A 21,503-nucleotide genomic window follows, 5' to 3' on the forward strand; every position below is an offset into this window, starting at 1 on the left:
TTCCTGTATACCCAGTTTAGAATGAAAACCAACTGCAGGGTGCAGCTCATTTATTGGCTCTGGGTACCTAGGGTTCTTGATGAACCTACAAGCCCTTTATATCCCCGCAACCAGAAGAGTCCAGCAGACATAACGGTATATTGCTTTAAAAAATCTGACATCGCAGGACAAAGTTACAGAGTAAAACATGTTTTACAAGCTGTTTTCAGCTCAATTTCAATATTATTTTATTTCAGCTGTTATTTTCTGTAGGAAAACCTTGTAGGATCTACACAAATGACCCCTTGCTGAATTCAGAATTTTGTCTAGTGTTCAGAAATGTTTAGCTTTCCGGGATCTAGCATTGGTTTCACACCCATTCCTGTCACTAACTGGAAGGAGGCTGAAAGCACCAAAAATAGTAAAAATGGGGTATGTACCAGTAAAATGCCAAATTTGTGTTGAAAAATGTGGTTTTCTGATTCAAGTCTGCCCGCTCCTGAAAGGTGGGAAGATGGTGATTTTAGCACCAGAAACCCTTTGTTGGTGGCATTTTCAGTGAAAAAAACACAAGCCTTCTTCGGCAGCCCTTTTTTCCCATTTTTTTGGGAAAAACAAAATTTTTGCTGTATTTTGGCTAATTTCTTGGTCTCCTCCAGGGGAAACCACAAACTCTGGGTACCATTAGAATCCCTAGGATGTTGGGAAAAAAGGACACAATTTGGCGTGGATAGCTTATGTGGACAAAAAGTTATGAAGGCCTAAGCGCGAACCACCCCAAATAGCCAAAAAAGGCTCAGCACTGGGGGGGGGGGGGGGGAGGGGGGGGAGAGGCCCAGCAGCTAAGAGGTTAATATGTACAAAGAACTTATGTTCAGTAACACCTTATCTGGTAAAGACCTTAACTAGCCAGACTCCTTACTTTAGAATATTTCCCAAGCGTCAGACAAGAGCTGTACATTTTGAGCAGTACCCTGTGCTGGTAGGGAGCTTTGTTTGGCTCTGCCTTGGTGTTGTCCGTGCTGGAAGCAATGTGAGTGGTGCCTAAATAGGTGCCATCCCAGCACGCTGACATCAGTAACTTTTTGCGACTTTCCACACCAGAAGCGTGAGCTACGAAGGGTGCTGACATACTGGTGTGGATTACTAAATCCTCAGGATGACCCTACTGAAACAGTTCACAGAGCGGGGAGGATAGGAGGGTAGTTAAATATTCTATGGCTAGATGAGTCTCTACCAGATAAGGCACTGCCAAAGGTAAGTAACTTGGCTCATCTGATATAGACTTCTAGCTGCAGATTTATTACCTTAGAATAGATGCACAAGCAAAACCTCCCAGGAGGTGGGTCTCAAACGACCTGACCATCTAGACAGTAATGTTTTGTGAATGTATGTAGCAATGTCCACATCTCTGCCCAACAGATGTCTAGGACAGGGACTACGCGGGCTAACACAGTCATCGCAGGCTTGGCTCTGGTAGAATTGCAAGCTAGTTGGGTGGGTTGCTTCTTGGCCAGTGCATAGCAGATCTTTATGCAGAGCACTATCCATTAAGAGATGGTTTGTTCTTCACTGCCTTCCCTTTCTTAGCGCCCACATACTCCACAAGAAGTTGATCATCCACCTAGAACTCTCTTGTGTGATCAAGGTAGAATCACAATGCTCTTTCTGGGTCCAGACAGTGGAGTCTCTCATGTTCTTTAGAGGGGTGAGGCGGGGTAAGGAAGGTAGACAAGCTGATTCTGGCCTACATGAACAGGTGTCCTGACCTTTGGAAGGAAGGAGGCATGGTTCATCAGAACCAGCTTGTTGGGGTAAAAGACAGTCAAGGCGAATGTACAGAGAGGACCTGCAAGTCGCTGACCCTTCTGGCTGATGTTATGGCCACTAGAAATGTTGTTTTGATAGCCAGCAAGTAAAGCAGATAATTGTGTAGCGGCTTAAAGAGTGCACACGAGGAATATAAGATCTCACTGTGGCATGATGAATGGCCTGGGGGGAAACGTATTATAATCCTGGACGCACACCATGCCGCAAATTTTTCTCAACGGCAGATGTATACCGTCTTTGTAGAGGGACGAGCGGGAGGGTAGAGGTTGAAAGCTGTCAACAGTCGCTGCACAATCTCCACGCATGAAGGCGGAGGAGCATATTTTCAGGTGCAGAAGTCTCTCTTGTTGCTGTAACAGTAGATCTTCCCGAAGGGGGCTCCCTGATCAGAGAACCAATGCTCATGCTCACAACCTCGGGATACCAAACTCTCCATGCCCAATCCGGAGCCATAAGAATTAATTGGGCCTGGTCATTCCTGATCTTCTTGATAATTCTGGGCAGGAGTGGTATGAGCAGAGGCCAGAGTTCCACTCAAGACAAAATGTGTCTCTGACCGAGAGCCGCCTTTGAAAATCAAGCTCGCAAAACTGCCAACATTGCTTGTTCTTGGCAGTGGTGAACAGATCTAACCGAGGCTCTCTCTACTCTAGAAAGCAACCTTGCACCACCTCTGGGTGGAGAAGGCATTTGTGATCTGCTGGTCATCAACGGCTGAGTTAGTTTGTCCTAGCATTATGAGAGCCTGACATTCCAGCGATGTCCACAGGTGCAGGGCCTCTTAACAAAGGGTCCATGACCCTACCCAGTCCTGTTTGTTAAAGTACCACATGGTGGTGGTGCTTCACTAACCTTCATTGATCGAAGGAAGAAAGGTTTTTAATGCCAACTGGATCACCCAGCTGATGTGAAGCCCGGACTCCATCAGAGACCAGGATCCTCTGATCTCTACCTCTCCCAGATGGCCATCCTGCCCAGAATCAAATCAAATCAAATCATTAACATTTATAAAGCGCGTTACTCACCCGTGCGGGTCTCAAGGCGCTAGGGGGGAGGTGGGGGTAACTGCTGCTCGAAAAGCCAGGTCTTGAGGAGTCTCCGGAATGCGGAGTGGTCCTGGGTGGTCCTGAGGCTGGTGGGGAGGGTGTTCCAGGTCTTGGCTGCCAGGTAGGAGAAGGACCTCCCACCCGCCGTGGAGCGGCGGATGCGAGGGACGGCAGCGAGCGCGAGGCCAGCGGAACGGAGGAGACGGGTGGGGGCCTAGAAGCTGAGGCGACGGTTGAGGTATTCCGGTCCCTTGTTGGGGAGGGCTTTGTGTGCGTGGGTGAGAAGTCGGAAGGTGTCTCAGGTGTGCGGAGATGTGGCTGTTGCGGGGTACGTCGAGGATGAGGCGGGCCGAGGCGTTTTGAATACGTTGCAGGCGTTTTTGGAGTTTAGCGGTGGTCCCAGCATAGAGGGTGTTGCCGTAGTCCAGGCGGCTCGTGACGAGGGCGTGGGTCATGTTTTTTCTGGTGTCGGCGGGGATCCAGCGGAAGATCTTCCAGAGCATGCGGAGGGTGAGGAAGCAGGCGGAGGACACGGCGTTGACTTGTTTGGTTATGGTGAGAAGAGGGTCCAAGATGAAGCCGAGGTTGCGGGCGTGGTCTGAGGGGGTCGGTGCGGTGCCAAGGGCCGTGGGCCACCAGGAATCGTCCCATGCGGTCGGGGTGTTGCCGAGGATGAGGACTTCAGTTTTGTCCGAGTTCAGCTTTAGGCGGCTGAGCCTCATCCAATCTGCGACGTCCTTCATGCCGTCTTGTAGGTTGGTCTTAGCGCTGGCGGGGTCCTTGGTGAGGGAGAGTATAAGTTGGGTGTCGTCGGCGTAGGAGGTGATGATGATGATGTTGTGCTTGCTTACGATGTCGGCGAGGGGGCTCATGTAGACATTGAAGAGTGTCTGGCTGAGCGAGGAGCCTTGAGGTACGCCGCAGATGATCTCGGTGGGGTCTGAGCGAAAAGGTGGGAGGTAAACTCTTTGAGAGCGGTTTGAGAGGAAGGAGGCGATCCAGTCCAGGGCCTGGCCTTGGATCCCGGTGGAGCGGAGGCGGGTTATTAGGGTGCGGTGACAGACGGTGTCGAAGGCAGCCGAGAGGTCGAGGAGGATGAGGGCGACTGTTTCACCGTTGTCCATCAGGGTTCTGATGTCGTCTGTGACTGAGATGAGGGCGGTTTCAGTGCTGTGGTTGGTTCGGAATCCGGTTTGTGAAGGGTCGAGAAGGTTGTTGTCTTCCAGGAAGTTGGTAAGCTGTTTGTTGACGGTCTTCTCTATTACCTTGGCAGGGAAGGGGAGGAGGGAGATGGGGCGGAAGTTTTTCAGGTCGCTTGGGTCAGCCGCAGGTTTCTTTATTAGGGTGTTGACTTCGGCATGTTTCCAGCTTTCGGGGAAGGTAGCAGAAGAAAATAAAGAGTTGATGATGGCCTTGAGGTGCGGGGCGAGGATGTCGTCGGCTTTATTGAAGATGAAGTGAGGGCAGGGGTCCGATGGGGCGCCGGAGTGGATAGAGTTCATGGTGGTTTTGGTTTCTTCAGTGTTGATGTGGGTCCAGGCGTTGAGGGTGATGGCCGGGGGTGTGGGTTCGGTGATGCTTGGTTGGGTCTGGTGTCCGAAGCTGTCGTGGAGGTCGGTGATCTTGCGATGGAAGAAGGTGGCGAGGGAGTTGCACAGGTCTTGTGAGGGCGTGACAGCGTTGGCGTTGGGGGTGGAGAACTCTTTAACAATGCTGAAAAGTTCTCTGCTGTTGTGGCTGTTTTTGTCCAGTCTGTCGGTGAGTGACGCAGAAGTGACGCATCAGTCGCTACAGTAAGTTCTTTTTGAGGCAGGGACAGGGGTCCTCCGCTGACCCAATCGTGGTTTGTCAGCCACCATTGCAGGTCTTTTGAAGTTCTGTCAGAGATCTGGACCTGATGCTGTGACCACTGGAAATTCAGGTCCTAATGCAGAGCCGTCATATGCCAAAGGGCATGGCATGAGTTACAAGAAGGATGGAGGAGGCCAAACAACATCAGACTGTCTCAATGAAATGCAGGCTAGAGGCTGAAACACTGGAATTACAGCCTGAATATCCTGGACTTGTTGTTTGGGAGGGTAGGCCTGAAAGTACACTGTGTCCATAATGGGCAGTTGAAAGAAAGCATCTGAGAAGGTGTCAGGTGTGACTTCGGCATGTTGATAGTGAGCCCCAGAGAATGCAGGAGGTTCACTGTAGTCTACAGTTAGGAGACAACTGCCTGGGATTAACCTACCTTCAACAGCCAATTGCCAAGGTAGGGGAAGAATGGAGCCTCTAAACTCTGCAGATGCACTGCAAACACAAGCCATCCCTTTTGTGAACACCTGGTGATGCCAAAGAGGTGCATGGCAAACAAAGTGTTCTTCGCCCACCATGAACCGCAGGTAGCGTCTGTGGTAACGCAGGACAGGATTGTGGAAATTTGCATCCTGAAAGTTCAATGCTACCATCCATTCACCAGGGTCAAGAGCCAACTAGACCTGAGCTAAGGTGAGTATCTTGAACTTCTCCTTTTTCAGGAAGAGGTTTAGATGATGCAGGTCAAGGATAGAATGAAGGTCTCCGTCCTCTTGGGGCACCAGAAGTAACAGGCATAGCAACCATGACCTACTTCTGATGCTGGCACCCTCTCAGTGGCTCCTTTGGCCAAAAGAGCCAACACTTCCTGACAAAGCAAGGAGAGATGGTCCTCTGTCATCTACAAGTGGATTGGTTGGAGGGGTTTCAGGAAGAGGATAGAGTATCCCCTCTAGACAAGTTACAAAACCCACTTGTCGGATGTTATCGACTTCCAGTGAGGCAGGTGATGGCGAATCCTGCCTTTCACTGGGTGCCCGTGGTAGTATAAGGGCAAACTAAAAGGGGTTGGAGGTTGCGGCTGCCGGGGAAGTGGGGAGGTAGGGAGTAGGAACTGACCCGACCTCTGGCTGGTTGTCCCATGAAAACTGTGGGGACTGCAGCGCGGCCACAAAAAGGCTGGGAACCCTGTTGGACCTGATGGCTGGGCGGAAAAGGATGCAGTTGGTACCCCTATCAGTCATGGAAGGGGCAAAAGGCAGACTAGTTTTGGCGAGGGACCATGGATAGGCCCAAAGACCTGGCTGTAGCTCTGCTATCCTTAAAGCACTTCAGAACTGAGTCTACCTTCTCACCAAAGAGGTGAGGGCCATCAAAGGGTATGTCCATGAGTGAAGTTTGGAAATCACCCAAGAAGCCAGAGGCTCTCAGTCGGGTGTGGCATCTCAGCACCACTGATGCTGAAACTGCTCTGTCCAGTGAGCTGGTTGTGCGAAGTCCACATCTGATGGTGAATTTGCTGCATCTCACCCATCAGTAATCGCTTGAGAGAGAGTATGGCTCAAGACTCCTCCAAGACCATGGGCAGCGCTTGAGCAACCAAATCCCACACAGTGTTTTGGTATCAGCCCAAAAGACAAACAGTGCAATGCTTGCAAAAGTGCAAATCCTCTTACCAAATATATCCAGCCTTTAAGATTTCCTATCTGGTGGATTGGTAGTGAAAGAGCCGGGACTGATCCTGAATTGGAGCCGCAAAGAGTGCTGACATACTGGTGTGGATTACTAAACCCTCAGATGGTCGACCCTACTGAAAACATCTCTCCAAAGTCAGGTGTTGGGTGAGGAAACTGGGGTCCCCCCTGAGTTGGGCAATGGCGGAGAACAACTGTCCTGTGCACAGAAGCCCCTGTGCCAGGGTTGGACCAGTCCCCAAGGAGGACATCTGTAAGAGCTTCATTGAAAGGCATCTGAAGGGGAGACTCCCAGCTGAAGCACCTTTGTCAAGACATTGAGCTTAACTGCAATTGCGGGCAACTGAAGGTCCAAGGCCCCAGCGACCCTCCGCATTAACATTGTGAATGAGGCACTCCCCTCAGTAGCCACAGTAGGGGGAGAGACCAGGCATGCATCTTTTGAGATGTCCAAACTACTGGCATCCACCAGTTCCTTGCACCAAATGTCCTCTGTGTTATCAAGTGGATGATGGTAACTGTACACTTCCCATTCATCACCCTATCCAGGCCTGTCAAAAGATAAAAGTCTGCACTGGGTGACGACCCCTTGGCTCTGTATCAGAGTTTGGTATAACGATGGGGCCAGAGCCACCGTGGTTGTTGGTGGTGTCAGGAGCAAGGGCGCTGGAGCCAGGGAAGGTTGCAGTCTTGAGGGCTGCGCCGCTCCTGATTCAGCACAGAATGCAAGAGTACGGAATTCCACCAAGGGCAAACCTGCAGATAAAGAATCAGTAAACCCAAAAGAGCTCTAGAGTGGTCGGGCCACTAAAATATCAATCAATCAATCAATCAGTGAATTTATAAAGCGCGCTATGTACCCGACAGGGTTTCGAGGCGCTGGGGAGGGAGGGGGGGGTGCTGCTAGCATTCGAAGAGCCATGTCTTGAGGAGTCTCCTGAAGGTGAGGAGGTCCTGGGTCTGGCGTAGAGAGGTGGGGAGAGAGTTCCAGGTCTTGGCGGCGAGGAAGGAGAAGGATCTGCCGCCAGAGGTCTTGCGCTGGATTCGGGGGACGAAGGCGAGGGCGAGGTTGGCAGAGCGGAGTTGACGTGTGGGGACGTAGAAGTTGAGTCTGGTGTTCAGGTAGGTGGGTCCGGTGTTGTGTAGTGCCTTGTGTGCGTGGGTGAGGAGTTTGAAGGTGATCCTTTTTTCCACAGGGAGCCAGTGGAGGTCCTTCAGGTGGGGGGAGATAAGACATCTGCGGGGTATGTCGAGGATCAGGCGGGCGGATGCGTTCTGGATGCGTTGGAGTCGTTTGATGTCCTTCGTTGGGATGCCTGTGTAGAGTGCGTTGCCGTAGTCAAGTCTGCTACTGACGAGGGCTTGAGTCACCGTCTTCCTGGTTCCTGTTGGAATCCACTTGAAGATCCTGCGGAGCATGCGGAGGGTGTTGAAACAAGAGGAGGAGACGGCGTTGATCTGTTTTGGACATGGTGAGAGCAGAGTCGAGGACAAAGCCGAGGTTTCGTACGTGGCTGGCTGGGGTGGGTGGGGGTCCGAGGGCGGTGGGCCACCAGGAGTCGTTCCAGGCGAGGGAGAGCGTCCGAGGATGAGGACTTCCGTCTTGTCGGAGTTGAGCTTCAGGCGGCTGTGTGCACAGCCTCATAAAACTCCTTGAGTTGGGCGGGTGACCCGGGCAGAGGCTCCACTGCAGAAGGAGGCCTACAGTGTGGATGCTCCAGCGCTAAGTCTGATAACCTGGACAGGAGCAGAGACCTCAAAGACTGCTTCGACTTCTTTTTCTTGTGGGACTTGCCTGATGACTTGGATTGAGACGACGATTGTCGAGAGCGAGGTCCATGAATGGTATCGGGACCTTCGACGCGACCAGGATCAAGAGCGTTGCAGAGTTGTCTGATGCCGACAAAAGTTGATTAAAAAAAAGTCAGTAAAAAAAGGACTGGGGGTAGCTCTTTCCAGATCTGTGCTGAATGGTGCACAAAAAAAACAGCAGTCCGCGCGATGTAGTGGCACATATACAGGCACCGCACACGTGACATTCAGCACCGACGCCACCGAGCCAAACAATGCCATCTACCCTGACGCATGGGTAGTGCTCGAAATTTTCCAAATCCAGTCTGATGCCTGGGGAATATTGTAAGGTATATAATCTGAGGCTGCAAGTCCCTATCAGATAGATGTATTTAAAAAAATGTCAGACTCCTCTGTTTTCCTGCTAGATGGAATGGGCTTCAGACAGTGGGGAAAAAAGCCTTGTAATCAAAACAATTGAAGTCTCCAGCTACTAGAAGTTTAGCGTTATATACTAACTGTGAATTAAATATACATTCCCGTTTATAAAATTACAAAACCATGAAAATTACAAAGAATATGTAACCACTAGAGGAATAATATTGGTGTTCCATTGACATGAAATACTAAAGAAATTAGACGCACATCTACTCTTTTTAATGTGCTGTCTCGAAGTTATTACTTAGGTATTGAGTTCACTGTCTTAGAGTAGCAGTACCCTGGCCTATTTAACGTGGCATACTTCAACGCTGGATTCTCCCATCTATCACCAAGGGATCAACCTACGAGATCCCTACTTTAACCCTACCTCAGCGATCTGTGAGCAGAGCACGTCATACATACTGTATATGTGGTTACTCATTGACACGTGTGAAAGACTGACTTTTAAAAGCTGAGACATACCGCTTTATACAGACTTTCTATCCGGAGGAGTAGTGAAGCCGAGTCTAAATTTCTCTCACTCCCCGTTTTATGTCTGTAGCACAGTTATCATTTTAAGCTGTGCTCCAAACCAATCTTCTCTTTTGTTAATGTCCTCATGTCCCATCCATTAGAAATAAAGATTTATATTTACACCTTGGCTTTCCTAAGAGATCCACATATGTGAGCTGTTAAAATGAGACTAACACCTCTTCTGCCTGACACAAGCTATGAAAGTGCATGAATACAGACTTCCTCCGATGTGTGAAAGATGCTCACTTCTCAAGATACAGAGCAAGAAACAGCAACATTGAGGCTGAGAGTCTGCCTTCATTGGCTTCTCAACAGTATCCACCTGCTAAATTCAGTGAATGTTAAACAAGATCGCACAGTCACCTGCAGCTGTAGCCTGAAGGTATTAATAAGCACCTGTTTCACTCCACCCTCCCTAAGCTAACCACTTTGCAGGTCGCAACAGCGTTCTCGCCATGTCTTGCTGGGAAGACAAACTTTTTTGTTCATTCAGTAATCTGCCAAGCAACCGAGGAAGTAAATGAAACAACGTGAACATTGCCCAATACAACTCACACAAACCTACCATGGGAAGACTGACACCAGTACTTTGAACAATTGCAATAGTGTTACTAAGGAAACTAAGCCAGCCACAGTTTAGGCCTTATAAGGCAAACAGCAGAAAGACCATCATCAGAGCGAAGGAGTTAAGAACTGCTGTAGAACGATTAAATATTAAATATAACAAAGACGGCTGCATGCGCCCAGAAGTTGTCAACACCCTGATTCATGGTACACCGTAAGGTTGCAACAAGGGACATTTCTAACAGGATTTCACAGCAATTGGTAATAGCTATTTGGAAACCCAATACATTGGGACGCTGTCTTTTTACAGGCCCGAAAGGCAAAGGTTCACAAATGTGGAAGGAAAAAAAGTTCAACAAAGTTGACCGATGGCCACTTGAAAATGAATGGTGTGCTCTTTGTTAACGCTACTGGAAATCTTAATGTTCCTAACCTAAACCATATCCACCGCCCTTTACAGAGACTAAATTGTGCTCTGTATCATCGGGGTGAGTTCTGTCACCATTCACCCTACAGAAGGTGGGGTGGTTTCTTTCCCTTGCCGTCGGCCAGGGTTCACTAAGGTGTTTGGTGGATAGAGAAACAATATTAATGTTTCTCCTTCTCTTACATACACTTCAGTAGCTTCTGTATCCGGAGTTGCAGTAGTTCTGAACAGTGTCTTTCCTCTTGTGGGATCCTGACTTCAAGGTCCGTCTGACAGCCAATGACACATTGACATTCTCTCAGAGCCTCTTTTCTTCGTTAACAGTAAAAAACAAAAAAAAAACAGTAATTTAAACAAAATAGTTAGAGTGTAAACTTTATTTGAGCCTAATAACCAAACAAAACCCACCCACTGTTGGAACGGCGTCATTCTTTCCAGGAGCGGCAGATGAAGCCTTCTTAAAAGCATGTAGGAGTCAGGACTGTGTCAGAGATTTCTCACTCCTCCATGCCTGCCACAGCTTTCCAACTCCATTTTGGGAACCACGGGGCTAGGGAGCGTAGCCAATCTCTCTTCCCTGACTGTGGGGAAGTCTCTGGAATATGGCTGGACAACGTCTAGCCACAGCACCACATAGTTCATACTCAAGAAGAAGGGGAACAAGCATTTGCAATGCAATGGGTCCCGCATTTATTCGAGTTAGAGCTATTAGTGTTATAAATTCCTAACAGGATTTTTCTTGTCACTTAACCTGAAAAGTAAAACAGTTGACATAAGTGAGCTGATTCAAAGCGCCATGGCCGCCATGAGCATTAGCACCAAGGAGAGACACAAAAAGAAGTTTGCTCACAGTCAAATGTATCACCAATCATGCAATTATCCATGTAAAGGGGCAGTCAGCAAGGCGGTACAAAAAACGCCCTAATTAGGGGAAAACGTAAAGCATTTAACAATGATGATGAAGCATTTTTGAAAGGCAAGCCTACGAACGAGTGAAAGTGATGGGCATGCAGTGGGCACGGTTAAAAGCCCACAGTATTTACAACAGGTCAAAGCACTTGCGCACTAGACCTAAAAAAAAGGGCCTGTGATGAACATACAGGTACTTCTTGTGAGGCACAGAAGAGGAGGCAGAAGGGAGATAGAAGGAAGACTAATTGTCCTTCTCACATAAGAGGTAAATCTCACTTCCTATTAATCTCTTTTTCCAGTTAATGCTAATAACATAATAAATGTGTTTTTTAAAATGCATTTTTACCAAATCTTGGAGTGCGTATGTATCCGCTCGTCTTTTCGAGCTCCTCAGAGTTTAGCTTTCTGCAGTTGGTTATTTTAAAGTTTAATTACATTAATTTGTTATTCTATTTTAAGATTCGGATTGTCTTTTATAATGTGTTACTTGTATTAATTTTGATAACACAGGGGATGTCTAACTTTCCAGAGGTGAGGCATCATTAGCCACCTTTCTATCATTGTAATGACATCACTTGTGTTCTTCATGATGATGCCGCATGTTATAATTTCTAAAACATTTATTTGAACTCAGGTTTCTTCATCATGCCGTCTTCTAAGCAAGCCGGTTCAATGCTCCTGATTACAGTTCACAATGAATTCAAAGTCTAACCTGGAGGTAGGAGGTAGGAGAAAGGATCAGAAAAAGAAGAATCTCTTTCTTGAAAGTGGAGTCGGGTAGTTTGCTGCTTCAGGCAGTTCTTGTTCCAGGTGCTGTCACCATTGGATTTGTTTTGCCATGGGATCCTAAATGACTTCCTCAAAGAAATCCTTTGTTTTCCTTAACTTTCTTACTTCCACTTCTACTGGGAGGCTCTGAGAATTGATTGTCCTGGGCTGTATATTCTCTTTTCCACTTCAAGCATAACAAGCTAATTCCATTGGTTCTATAGAAAAAGATTATTGTAAGGAGGCTCCTCACAGCGGCTACACTGTCTCCAAAGTTCAGCTGTGAGAATATTACTATTATTTGTGGGCCCCATTCCAATTCACTATCCAAAATAGGCATTTCAAAATGCGGTTGTCATATATGGCTCTCCCACAATCATTAATGTGAATAACAAGAGTCGAAATTATGTTATTCACTTCTATGACATACCAATTGTGGGAAACAAAAGAAAGAACGTCATGGGGGGACGAGCTTGCTTCCCCAGTGTTGTATTGCCTCACCCAGATCTATGGAGCTCTAACCAAGGTGACTGAATGTGGTCTCACCAGCTTCTTTTTCTTCCTGCTGGTCTCCACTGCCCAAAGAAGGTAGAACAAAGGCAGTACTCTACTTACACCAAGTTGCACATTCCTAAGTCAGAGCAGGTCCCTGCTGACCCACGCTGACAAGGGAAAACATTTTGTGCTGACTAGGTGTTCCCACTCTATTCACTGTTGTGACATCACACAGCACTCCAATCAGCACTGACAGGGCTCTCAAGGGCCAGTCGGTACAGAGCTGGCTTGCTGGTCTGCTAAAAGCATTAGTTTTGGACTGCGCAGGGGAGGGAAGGCAAAGAGGGTAAATGGGCTGGGTGGCGGGAAACCAGGTATTATTTTTATATATAATGGGTGGAGTGGTTTGAAGAGAGGGTGACAGGGCACTTTATGCAGGGGTGGGTAAATGAAGAATGTGGTGGAGGTAGACTGTAGGGGGCTGCAGTATTTTGTGAGTTAGTGATTGCAGGGCCCTTTTGGTTCCTGATGGACTCCGTAGAACTGTGACTTAAGTGTTCAGGTATGGTGAATAGATTTCCTGTTTACAATGTTCAGTTCACTGTTACAGGAAGAAGAATAAAGAAGTGTAAGACACAGCTATAAGATATATGGAATGATAATGCTAAAGGCATCGATCACCAGGTTCACAAAAGCACTAGAGGCAGAGACAGCTGAGTTCAATGAAGCACTAAAAGCAGTGATAGGCCAATACAGAGAAATGCCAAAGGCAGTGAAAACCAGGTAAAATGTAGAAGAATGACAATGGTGAAGAACAGGTGCCTGACACAAAGCAAGTACTTGCTTTAAAAGAGGAAGGGGCGCAGCGCGTCTGGTGAGTGGGCCCGATAACCCAAGTTAAAATACTGATCCAGTACCCCCAGAAGATGTGGAGTCAGGTGCACAGCAAGAGCTGTCTGAACAGCACATCCTTTCACCGACTGTAAAAGGAGGCAGAAAATACACAGCCGCTGCCTTCTTAAAACCACCACTTCCTTTCGATATAGCCAAAGAGCAAAACATTGGTGACAGATGGACTGCTTGGATAGAAACTTTTGATGATTTCATTGATGCACTCAAAGAAGCAGAAGACAAAAAGATTATAAAATATCTTAAGAATCATGCAGGCGAAGGAATAAAAGAAGTAATAAGGAAAAAAACACGAGCTGATAAAGTCTGCTACCATCAAGTGCTAAATCTCAAGTTCAATCCAATGCTAAATGTTGACTACGAAAGATATATTTTCAGTCAGGAAAGACTGAGAGGTTGTGAAACAATGAAAAAATGTGTCGAACGAATTGATATGCTTATCTATCATTGTAAGCTCAATGAATTCAATGATGAAGAAGCCATATGTCTTAGAGTCATAGATGGTTGATTGTCAGATGCATTCAGATGACAAATGCTGAGAGAAACACTTAGTCTGGAGCAAGTACTCATGGCTACTAGAGCTGAGGGACGTGCAGATCGACAAGGAGCTGACATGGAGGCCAGTGGTGCCCAAAGTGAGTCAGTCATGAAAAGTAAGCAGAAACACAAGGCTGAAGGACACAAAGCGATGTCCCCACATTAAAAGTAACTGTGATTCAGATGCAGTTTTAATTTCCACATGAAGGCAAATGACCCACCACTGGACAAGGATGCAAGGGCAGCGGGAAAGAGAACCTTTTGTAATGGTTTTCAAGATTCAAGGCAAAGGAAAAACTAAGAGTGTTACACCGGGATAACAAGTTGGATGCCCAACTGTTCCAGAAGGGACGTTCTACTCACACCCACAAGACCAAGTGGAAACATGAGCTGAGAAAAATCAACACTAAAAGTCGATTGTCACCTAAATCTTTAACCAAGAGTTCTTCAGTCTCATTGTCAAGTGACAGTGAGGAAGATGGATGTGCGATGTCTATGTTTACCTTAGAAAAATGTAAGCATGTCAGACTGGCCGCATGCAAGGAAGAATACGAGTCAAAGAAAAGTCGATGAGTAAAATCACAAAAGTCATTCCAACACTGTCTGAAAATTATACTAAAAGTAAATGGCTGCTCCATACCTTTTATTATCGACAGTGGTGCATCTTTAAACATTATGCCTGAAGAGAAATACAATTAACTGTCTCCACTGTCCCGTCTCACACCGAAGACTAAAGTGTATACCTGGGCTACAATGAGGCCATTAAAGAGTCGAGGTTAATTTGTAGCAACAATGAGACACAAAAAGACAAAGCTACAAGCATCTATTTACATACTTCAAGGTACTGCATCAAGTGCCTGTTTACTCAGTGATGACGTCTGATATTGGACTGTGAAAAAGAAATGGTCAGAGGGGAAAAAAAGAGACAAATCAGAGGGTGGGGAGAAATACTCCTTTATACAAAGGCACCACAAAATATAAGGAAGAAGGAGGAATAAATATTGAATTTGCAGCTGATGCCCAGAATAAACATTACCATAATTTCCTTGAAAGGTATGAAATAGAATAAAAATATCACAAGTGATATACCATTCTTTAAAAACAAATTGAGAAAAACAAATCATCAGGTTGGATTTTGATGTTGGTGATTCCTTAAAACTTATGTTGATGGGAGAGAAACAAAGGGTCAAGAGTTTAAAAAAAAAAAAAAAGGTTAGTAACAAGGGTTAGTAACAAGGACAGGATTGGAGCTTGGATAATGTTGAGGATTAGATCCAGAGTAGGGGTTAGTGTAAAGATAAACTTAACACTGAAGATTAGGACTATGGAAGAAATGCGTTTTCTTCATAAAATGATTTTAACAACAGTTCTGTTATTTTAGTCAAATTATGGGAAACAGTATTTTTGATGCATCTACCCAGAGCTGTAGATAAGTTAACAAGGGAAAAGGTGCTGAGGGTTGGTAGTGGGGAGGTCTCGGTCCAAAGATCTGAAATTCTGCTAGTCAAAGATTCCCCAAAGTCCACCTAACTTTCCTTTCCCTTTAGCAGTCCCTTTACCCTCCCTGCATCTTCTTTCTGTCTGCCATCTTACGTAAGGACGTACCTCACCCTTTCACTGCCTCACATTCTCTGTCTCTCCAATACTAGGTTACTTTACATTTAGCACCTTCCTTTTTTTTCTTCGACTGGCAACGGACTTGAGTATCCATTCCACTTTCTCTGACACAACCCTCCTATACTAACCTACTAAATTAAAACTCTTCTCTACTTCTGCTTTTAATTCCTTCACCTGTCTGAACTTTAGTTCTTACATCCCTAATCAAAGCCACAGCACCTTTGCAATCCCAGTTGGGTGCCATGGTACGCCCTTTGTCAGAACACCGTTATGGGGGCTATGGGGCAAGCAGGAGCTAATGTGCTGAACCATGAGGGTTAAGGTCTTTTACTCATGCTGTACTGGGGCCCAACCGACTATGGTTCCTGAGCAACTAGGCCAAGAACCCCTTCAGCAATTGAGTCAGTAGTAGCGAAGGTCAAGCAGTCCAAGGGTTTGTGGTAGGTAGGTGCAGGAGTGAACACACGCACACAACCAAAAACATGTTCAAAAGCAGCAATATATGATTGTTCAGTCAAATTCTTACTTCTGGGGAAAAAGGAGTATTTATATATGAACAAAAAGTAAAATATGGTATAGACAAATAATACACACAGTCCTCCTAAGGTAAGTACTCTACTGTTAGATAGGCAGGTCCCCAAGTCCCACTTAATTCGCTCACTAATGGCAGTGGTTATTCCACATTCATGATAGACAACATTCAGGCTATACTCAGAGGTCTGAGTCGTATTAATCCCACTCCGAAATTTCAAAGTCAAAAGTGATCCAGCTCCCACGCCCTATAAAGCAGAACAAGTTCTGTTGGGCCCTCAGCCCTGTGATCAGTCTTACCTGCTCCCAGCAGGGTTGCTCTCCTGCAGTCCCCAGGAGCATTCCACATTCGGACATCACAGAGGTCTGCAGTGGCTGTCGGCAGTAAGTAGCACCCTTGGCTTTGCACGAGCAGCAACTGGTTATCCAAGGCGCTCCCTCTGATGATGCAGTAATTTACTCTGACCCAACTCACAGGTAAAGGGTATGATTGTTTAGATTCTGATGCGCCAGTTGGGGCTCGGGCACTTACAGGTCACCACTGCGGCCCCGTCGCTCAGCGTCAGCGAAATCAGGTAGCGACCCTTCTTCTACACGGTGGCCCCCTCTGGCTTATGGGGTGGCCAACTTTACTCCATATACCGGTTACAGTCCAATCGGCATGGCAGTAAAGGACTATTCACAGCAGTCCCTCTCTGGCTTACGGGGTCGCCGACTTTACCCTGCACACGGGCGACGACCCGATCAGTGCAGTAACTGTTACAGCCCAATCAGCATGGCAGCACTGGACTATTCATGACATCCCTCTCTGGCATCTGGGGTCGCGGACTTGAGAATGCACAATGGCAACAGCCACTTCCTCATACCTCGCTACGGGGATCCACTCACTAGGACCCTCTAGTTTATCTTAATCCCTCAAAGCGCTCTCCTCTTTCTCAAAGGGCACAATGGTCTTGGCACGCAGGCATTAATGCTCCAGGTTCAGGGCAAGCAGTCTTGGATCTCTCTGGCTGATGCCTCCTCACCCATCTGGAAGACTGGCAAACCTTAGCCCCCCAGTCCTGGTCACAAGATGAAGTCCTGCAGAGCTTCTCCTCCTTGCCTACAACCCAACTTGCTGCTTGACAGTTGACAATTTTTGGGGCCTCAAGCTCGCCTTCTGATAGTCCAGTTCTAGACACAAAATAGGATGTAGTGTCTGAGTCTTTCTAAGTTTGTGTTGGTGGTCTGCTTCCTTTTTGAAGTGTCCACTCCTATGTTCTGCCAGTTGTCCAGAAAGCAGTCTGTCACAGCAGAAGTGACTGCAAATCTCATAGCCCCGCACACAGGCCTATGGGAGTGAATAGCAAGTTACACCTGAATGTCAGCCACACTGTTGTGCATCAAAGTGTTATCCAAGGGTCCAAGCCCTACTCTTTAAGATTCTGTTATCAGCCCACTTACAAAGTTGGTGTCATTGCGCCACGCAATCGACTAGCAATATCTGAGTATTCAGTGCATGCAGCGGTGAGTTGTCGTTTCTGTAGCAGGATGTGCTGGTTTCAATCAATGCGGCAGGTTCGATGTGTCGCTTCCAATTAACGCACCAGTGTTGATGCATCAGTTTCTTGAGTTACAGCACCACACTCCCCTCAGAGGGCCCAGGACTGGATTTGGCACCACGTGGCAGGGTAGGACCCACAGCAGAGGAACCCAAGTGCTAGTAGAAAGATGAAGGTGAAGTCTTTGATGTCCCTGAGACTTCAGAAACAGGGGGCAAGCTTGCAGGATATAGAGGGTTAAGCCCACTCCTCTTGCTCCCAGGCAAGAAGCAGTAGGCCAAAACAGCAAAGGAAACAGCAAAGTGGTAGTCCCCTCCTGGCAGCACAGGACTCCTTTTTCCTGGCAGAATGTGCTCAGTCTAGATGTGTTCGTAGTATACCATGTCAGAGGTCCAGTACTTATACCCAAAAGGCCTTTGTTGTAGGGGTGACTTAAAAGGAACTCTCTAAAATGCACAATGATCCCTTTCAACCTAGCCCTGGCTCCAGACTATCAGTAGGGGGGGAATCAGCCCATTGTGTCAGGGCAGGACACAACCCATGTAGATGTTAGTGTGAACTACCTCTCCCAGCCCAGGAATCCTATAAATATGCAGATATATCCCCTGACACACTTATGCCTTTCTGTGTTGTGGCTGTCTAGAGAGAATGCACAAGTGTAGCTGTCACTTAACACCAGACGTGTATTCAGAGACAGGCTGAGTCACATAATAGTTAAATTAAGAAAAAGCCAACTTTAAAAAAGTAATAGAAAAAGGGCCTGGCCTATTAGACAGCAAGGCTAGGCCAATATAAATAAAGAAAGAAAACAAAAGTAAACACTGTCAGTACTTGAAAAAAATTCTTTACATTGAGGAAGCAAATACAAAATACAAGTGTAACATACAAATTACATTTAGTGGCACACACTACAAAAAAGCAAACATCCAGATTCTGAACCAAATTGGTGTATTTTGTATGTTACAAACGTTTTTGCAGTGCTAATTCATCACATTAAGCATTTGTATATTGTTTTGTCTTTTTGTGTATGACAAGTACATTTGATACAGTTTGAGAAATTCTTAAGCAAAGTTTAAAATTAAATCATGAGAGTAGTAATTTGTTTACTTCCTCAATGTAAAGAATTTTTCAAAGTACTGACAGCATTGGCTTTTGTTTTTTTCGTTTAACTTTCTAAAAGTGGCATTTTCAGACCTGTGATGTAAAAACCAGCTTTACCAAAAGATGTTTTAAATTGTGAGTCCAGAGAACCCAACTTCCGCATTTTTATCTTTTCACAACTGGAAATTACACTTAAACGATGTTTTAAGGTAATCCTAATGTTAGCCTATGGGAGAGAGAGTTCTTGCAATAGTGAACAATGAATGTAAAGGTTTTTCACTTTCTGGGCATGTTAAACTTGAAAGTACATGCCCCACTGTTTAAATACACTGCCCCGAAACTTGGGGCTAACTAGGGCCTACCTTAGGGTGGATTTACATGTAATAAAAAGGAAGGTTTGGGCCTGACAAGTGGGTACACTTGCTAGTCTAAATGGAGTTTAAAACTGCACCCACAAGCTCAACAGGGGCAGGCCTGAGACATCTTTGAAAGGCTACTGTAGTGGGGGCACAATCAGTGCTGCAGGCCCAGTAGTAGCATTTGATTTACAGGCCCTGGACACCCATAGTGAACTTTACTATGGACTTTCCAGTAAATCAAATATGTCAATCATGGAGAGACCCCATATATCACATTTTAGACAGAGAGCACATGCACTTTAGCACTGGTCAGCTGTGAAAAAGTGCAGAGTCCTAAAGCCAGCAAGAACGAAGTTCAGCACACAGTCGAAACAGGAGGTCACAAAGCAAAAAGTCTGGGGAAACCACACCAAAAGATGCCAGGTCTAACAAGCCTCATACCTTTCTAACAGGTAACCAGGCCCCTATCCAGTGACCTCTCTCAGAATCGAAGAGCACCTTCTGAAGTGTAGTGAAGAGCCTGTCTCTTCCTTATTCCAATGTGGGTCAACCCAATACTCGGGAACACGGCAATCCACAAATCTGTCTGAGAGGATTCCTCTACCTCCCTATGCTCCTTCAGTCAGCGCTGGTTCTCCGAAAATAGAACCAGAGTCTTCCATGTATTGTACAACCTCAGAGGAACACATACATATGGCATATGCATACAATCACACCCGCACTGCACAGCACTACATACTAAGTTGATGTAGGCCAAGGATGAGTTCAGCACACAGAAGGAGAACTTTACATGAGTGGGCCTGTAGACCTCACTCTAGTGACTCTGGTAAAAAGGCCTATTTACTCCTACTGATCACTACATGGTAAGCTGCCACCACCACATTCCTGGAAAAGGCAGTAGCCCGCCCTAATGTAACAATCCATAAGAAAGGCTTATGTCATGGCACACATGCACAATCCATGTTTGCCCATGACTGGTTTTGCCAATCCATACCTCCCTGCTGCCTCTACCACTTCTTCTGCTGGTCGTCCTTCGCTCATTGGGGCTTGGGTTTGGCTCTTGGGAGGCGGTCCCTCTTTCACCTGGGGTGTTCTTTGGCGGTTGCTGCTCGGTTTTGTCCGTTCCGACCCTTGAGGGTTTTGGCCGTCCTTGACAGTGGTTTTCCATCTGGTGTCCTGTTGAGGGGTTGTCATCTTCCTCTTGTACCCATGTGACTGTGTTGGAGGCCATTTAAGACGTTTTTTCAGCTGGGTTTAGCAGTGTCTGTGGATAGATGTTCCAGCTTTTTCAGGGGTCTGACTTTGTTGTTTCTCCGGCAGCTTACTTGCTGTTCCCTCCTCTGTACCTCTTTGGTCCTTCCTCTGGTGCTGCAGGGTTTGCAGCATGCTTCATTTGAGCGTTGGGTGATGGCTGACTTCAAGGTTCTTCCGGATACGGTTATTTTCTAGTGGCTGTTTCCTCTGGGAGGATGTTGGGGGAGGTTGGGGAATTGTTAACCTCCCCTCCTTTCCTTTGTTTTTTTTCCAGACAAAGTGGCGCTGTGTCTTAGTCCAGCTTTTCTCCCTACGACAGTGTTCTCTTTTCTTTTAGATTCTGTTGTTTTGCCTCCTTTTTGCCTGTCTCTGACATGGTGGGGCGTTGGCATTCCCCTGTACATCGTGCCCTTTCAGTGTATTTGCAACGTGCTGCTGTGTTTCACACATCTGCTGCTTTATTTCTCTCCCACGGTTTGGCACTGAAAGGTATGAAGAATCTCTCTCTGCCTTGTCCTGCTGGGTTCTGTTGGTCGTTTCTCTCTCTGTTTCTTGGCTCGTCTGCTTGTCTAAGCGTCTTTCCTGAGGGTGTTTCTGCCTCCTGGGCAGCTTTAGTGGGGGGCTCTTGTTCCTGCCCTTTGCTTTGCTGCCCGCTTGGGCTTTGCCTTATGTTTTTGTGACCCATTTCAGTTTGGGCTTTGCCTCATGTTTTTGTGACCCATTTTAGTTTGCTATTGGGTGGTGGTGTGTCCTCTGACTTTCTTTCAGCCTTTTTTGGGGTCTGTGGATCCTTCTGCAAAGGTCTGTATTTGGGTCATTGCATCTTATATGCTTCTTATTGCTACATGGTTGGCGTGTTTTGTTTTGAAATCAGTTGCATGGCTTGGGTACATACTCAAATGTAAGGACTGTTAGAGGAAGATGGACGAGGAGGTAATGCCCAGTTACTTACCGGTAATTTTCATTACTCCAAGTCCATGTCTTCCTTGTCACATCCTGAGTTTTCCCCTGCCTCTCCATGTTATTCAACTGATTTCTTTCTGGGGTTTATTATTTCAGAAGTCCTTCCTGGAAAGTGATGTATTTATACTCCTTTGGATGGTAGCTATCTTGGATTGGGAAAGAAAAGCCAAGTGTGGTAACTATGTTCTACATAAATGGGAGAAAACTCATTCATAAGGACTGTGACGAGGAAGACAAGGACTAATAAAAAAAATTACTGGTAAGTAACAGGGCATTTGTCCTCTCTGAGTTGAATGGGGTGTTGCACACTGTTGGTTGTGTAATTAAGCCACTTCATAGACCAGGCCAAGCTTCAACAATAGAACACAAAGATATCTATTGTGGGATACCCTGTGTACTGCATTCAGTGTTCACCTACAATGCTTGGTAAT

At 46.5% G+C, this 21,503-nt stretch overlaps 1 protein-coding gene across 1 annotated transcript in view; it reads right to left on the bottom strand.

Moving 5' to 3' along the window:
* The window catches only part of TBCD (tubulin folding cofactor D), a 1,666,801-nt gene that overhangs the window by 1,075,527 nt on the left and 569,771 nt on the right, over positions 1-21,503 (bottom strand). Inside the window, 1 exon segment of the mRNA XM_069200356.1 lies at positions 15,353-15,393. Within this exon segment, the coding sequence (XP_069056457.1) occupies positions 15,353-15,393 (41 nt within the window).

Source organism: Pleurodeles waltl, chromosome 7 (genome assembly GCF_031143425.1).
Source record: "Pleurodeles waltl isolate 20211129_DDA chromosome 7, aPleWal1.hap1.20221129, whole genome shotgun sequence".
Classification (NCBI taxonomy): domain Eukaryota; kingdom Metazoa; phylum Chordata; class Amphibia; order Caudata; family Salamandridae; genus Pleurodeles; species Pleurodeles waltl.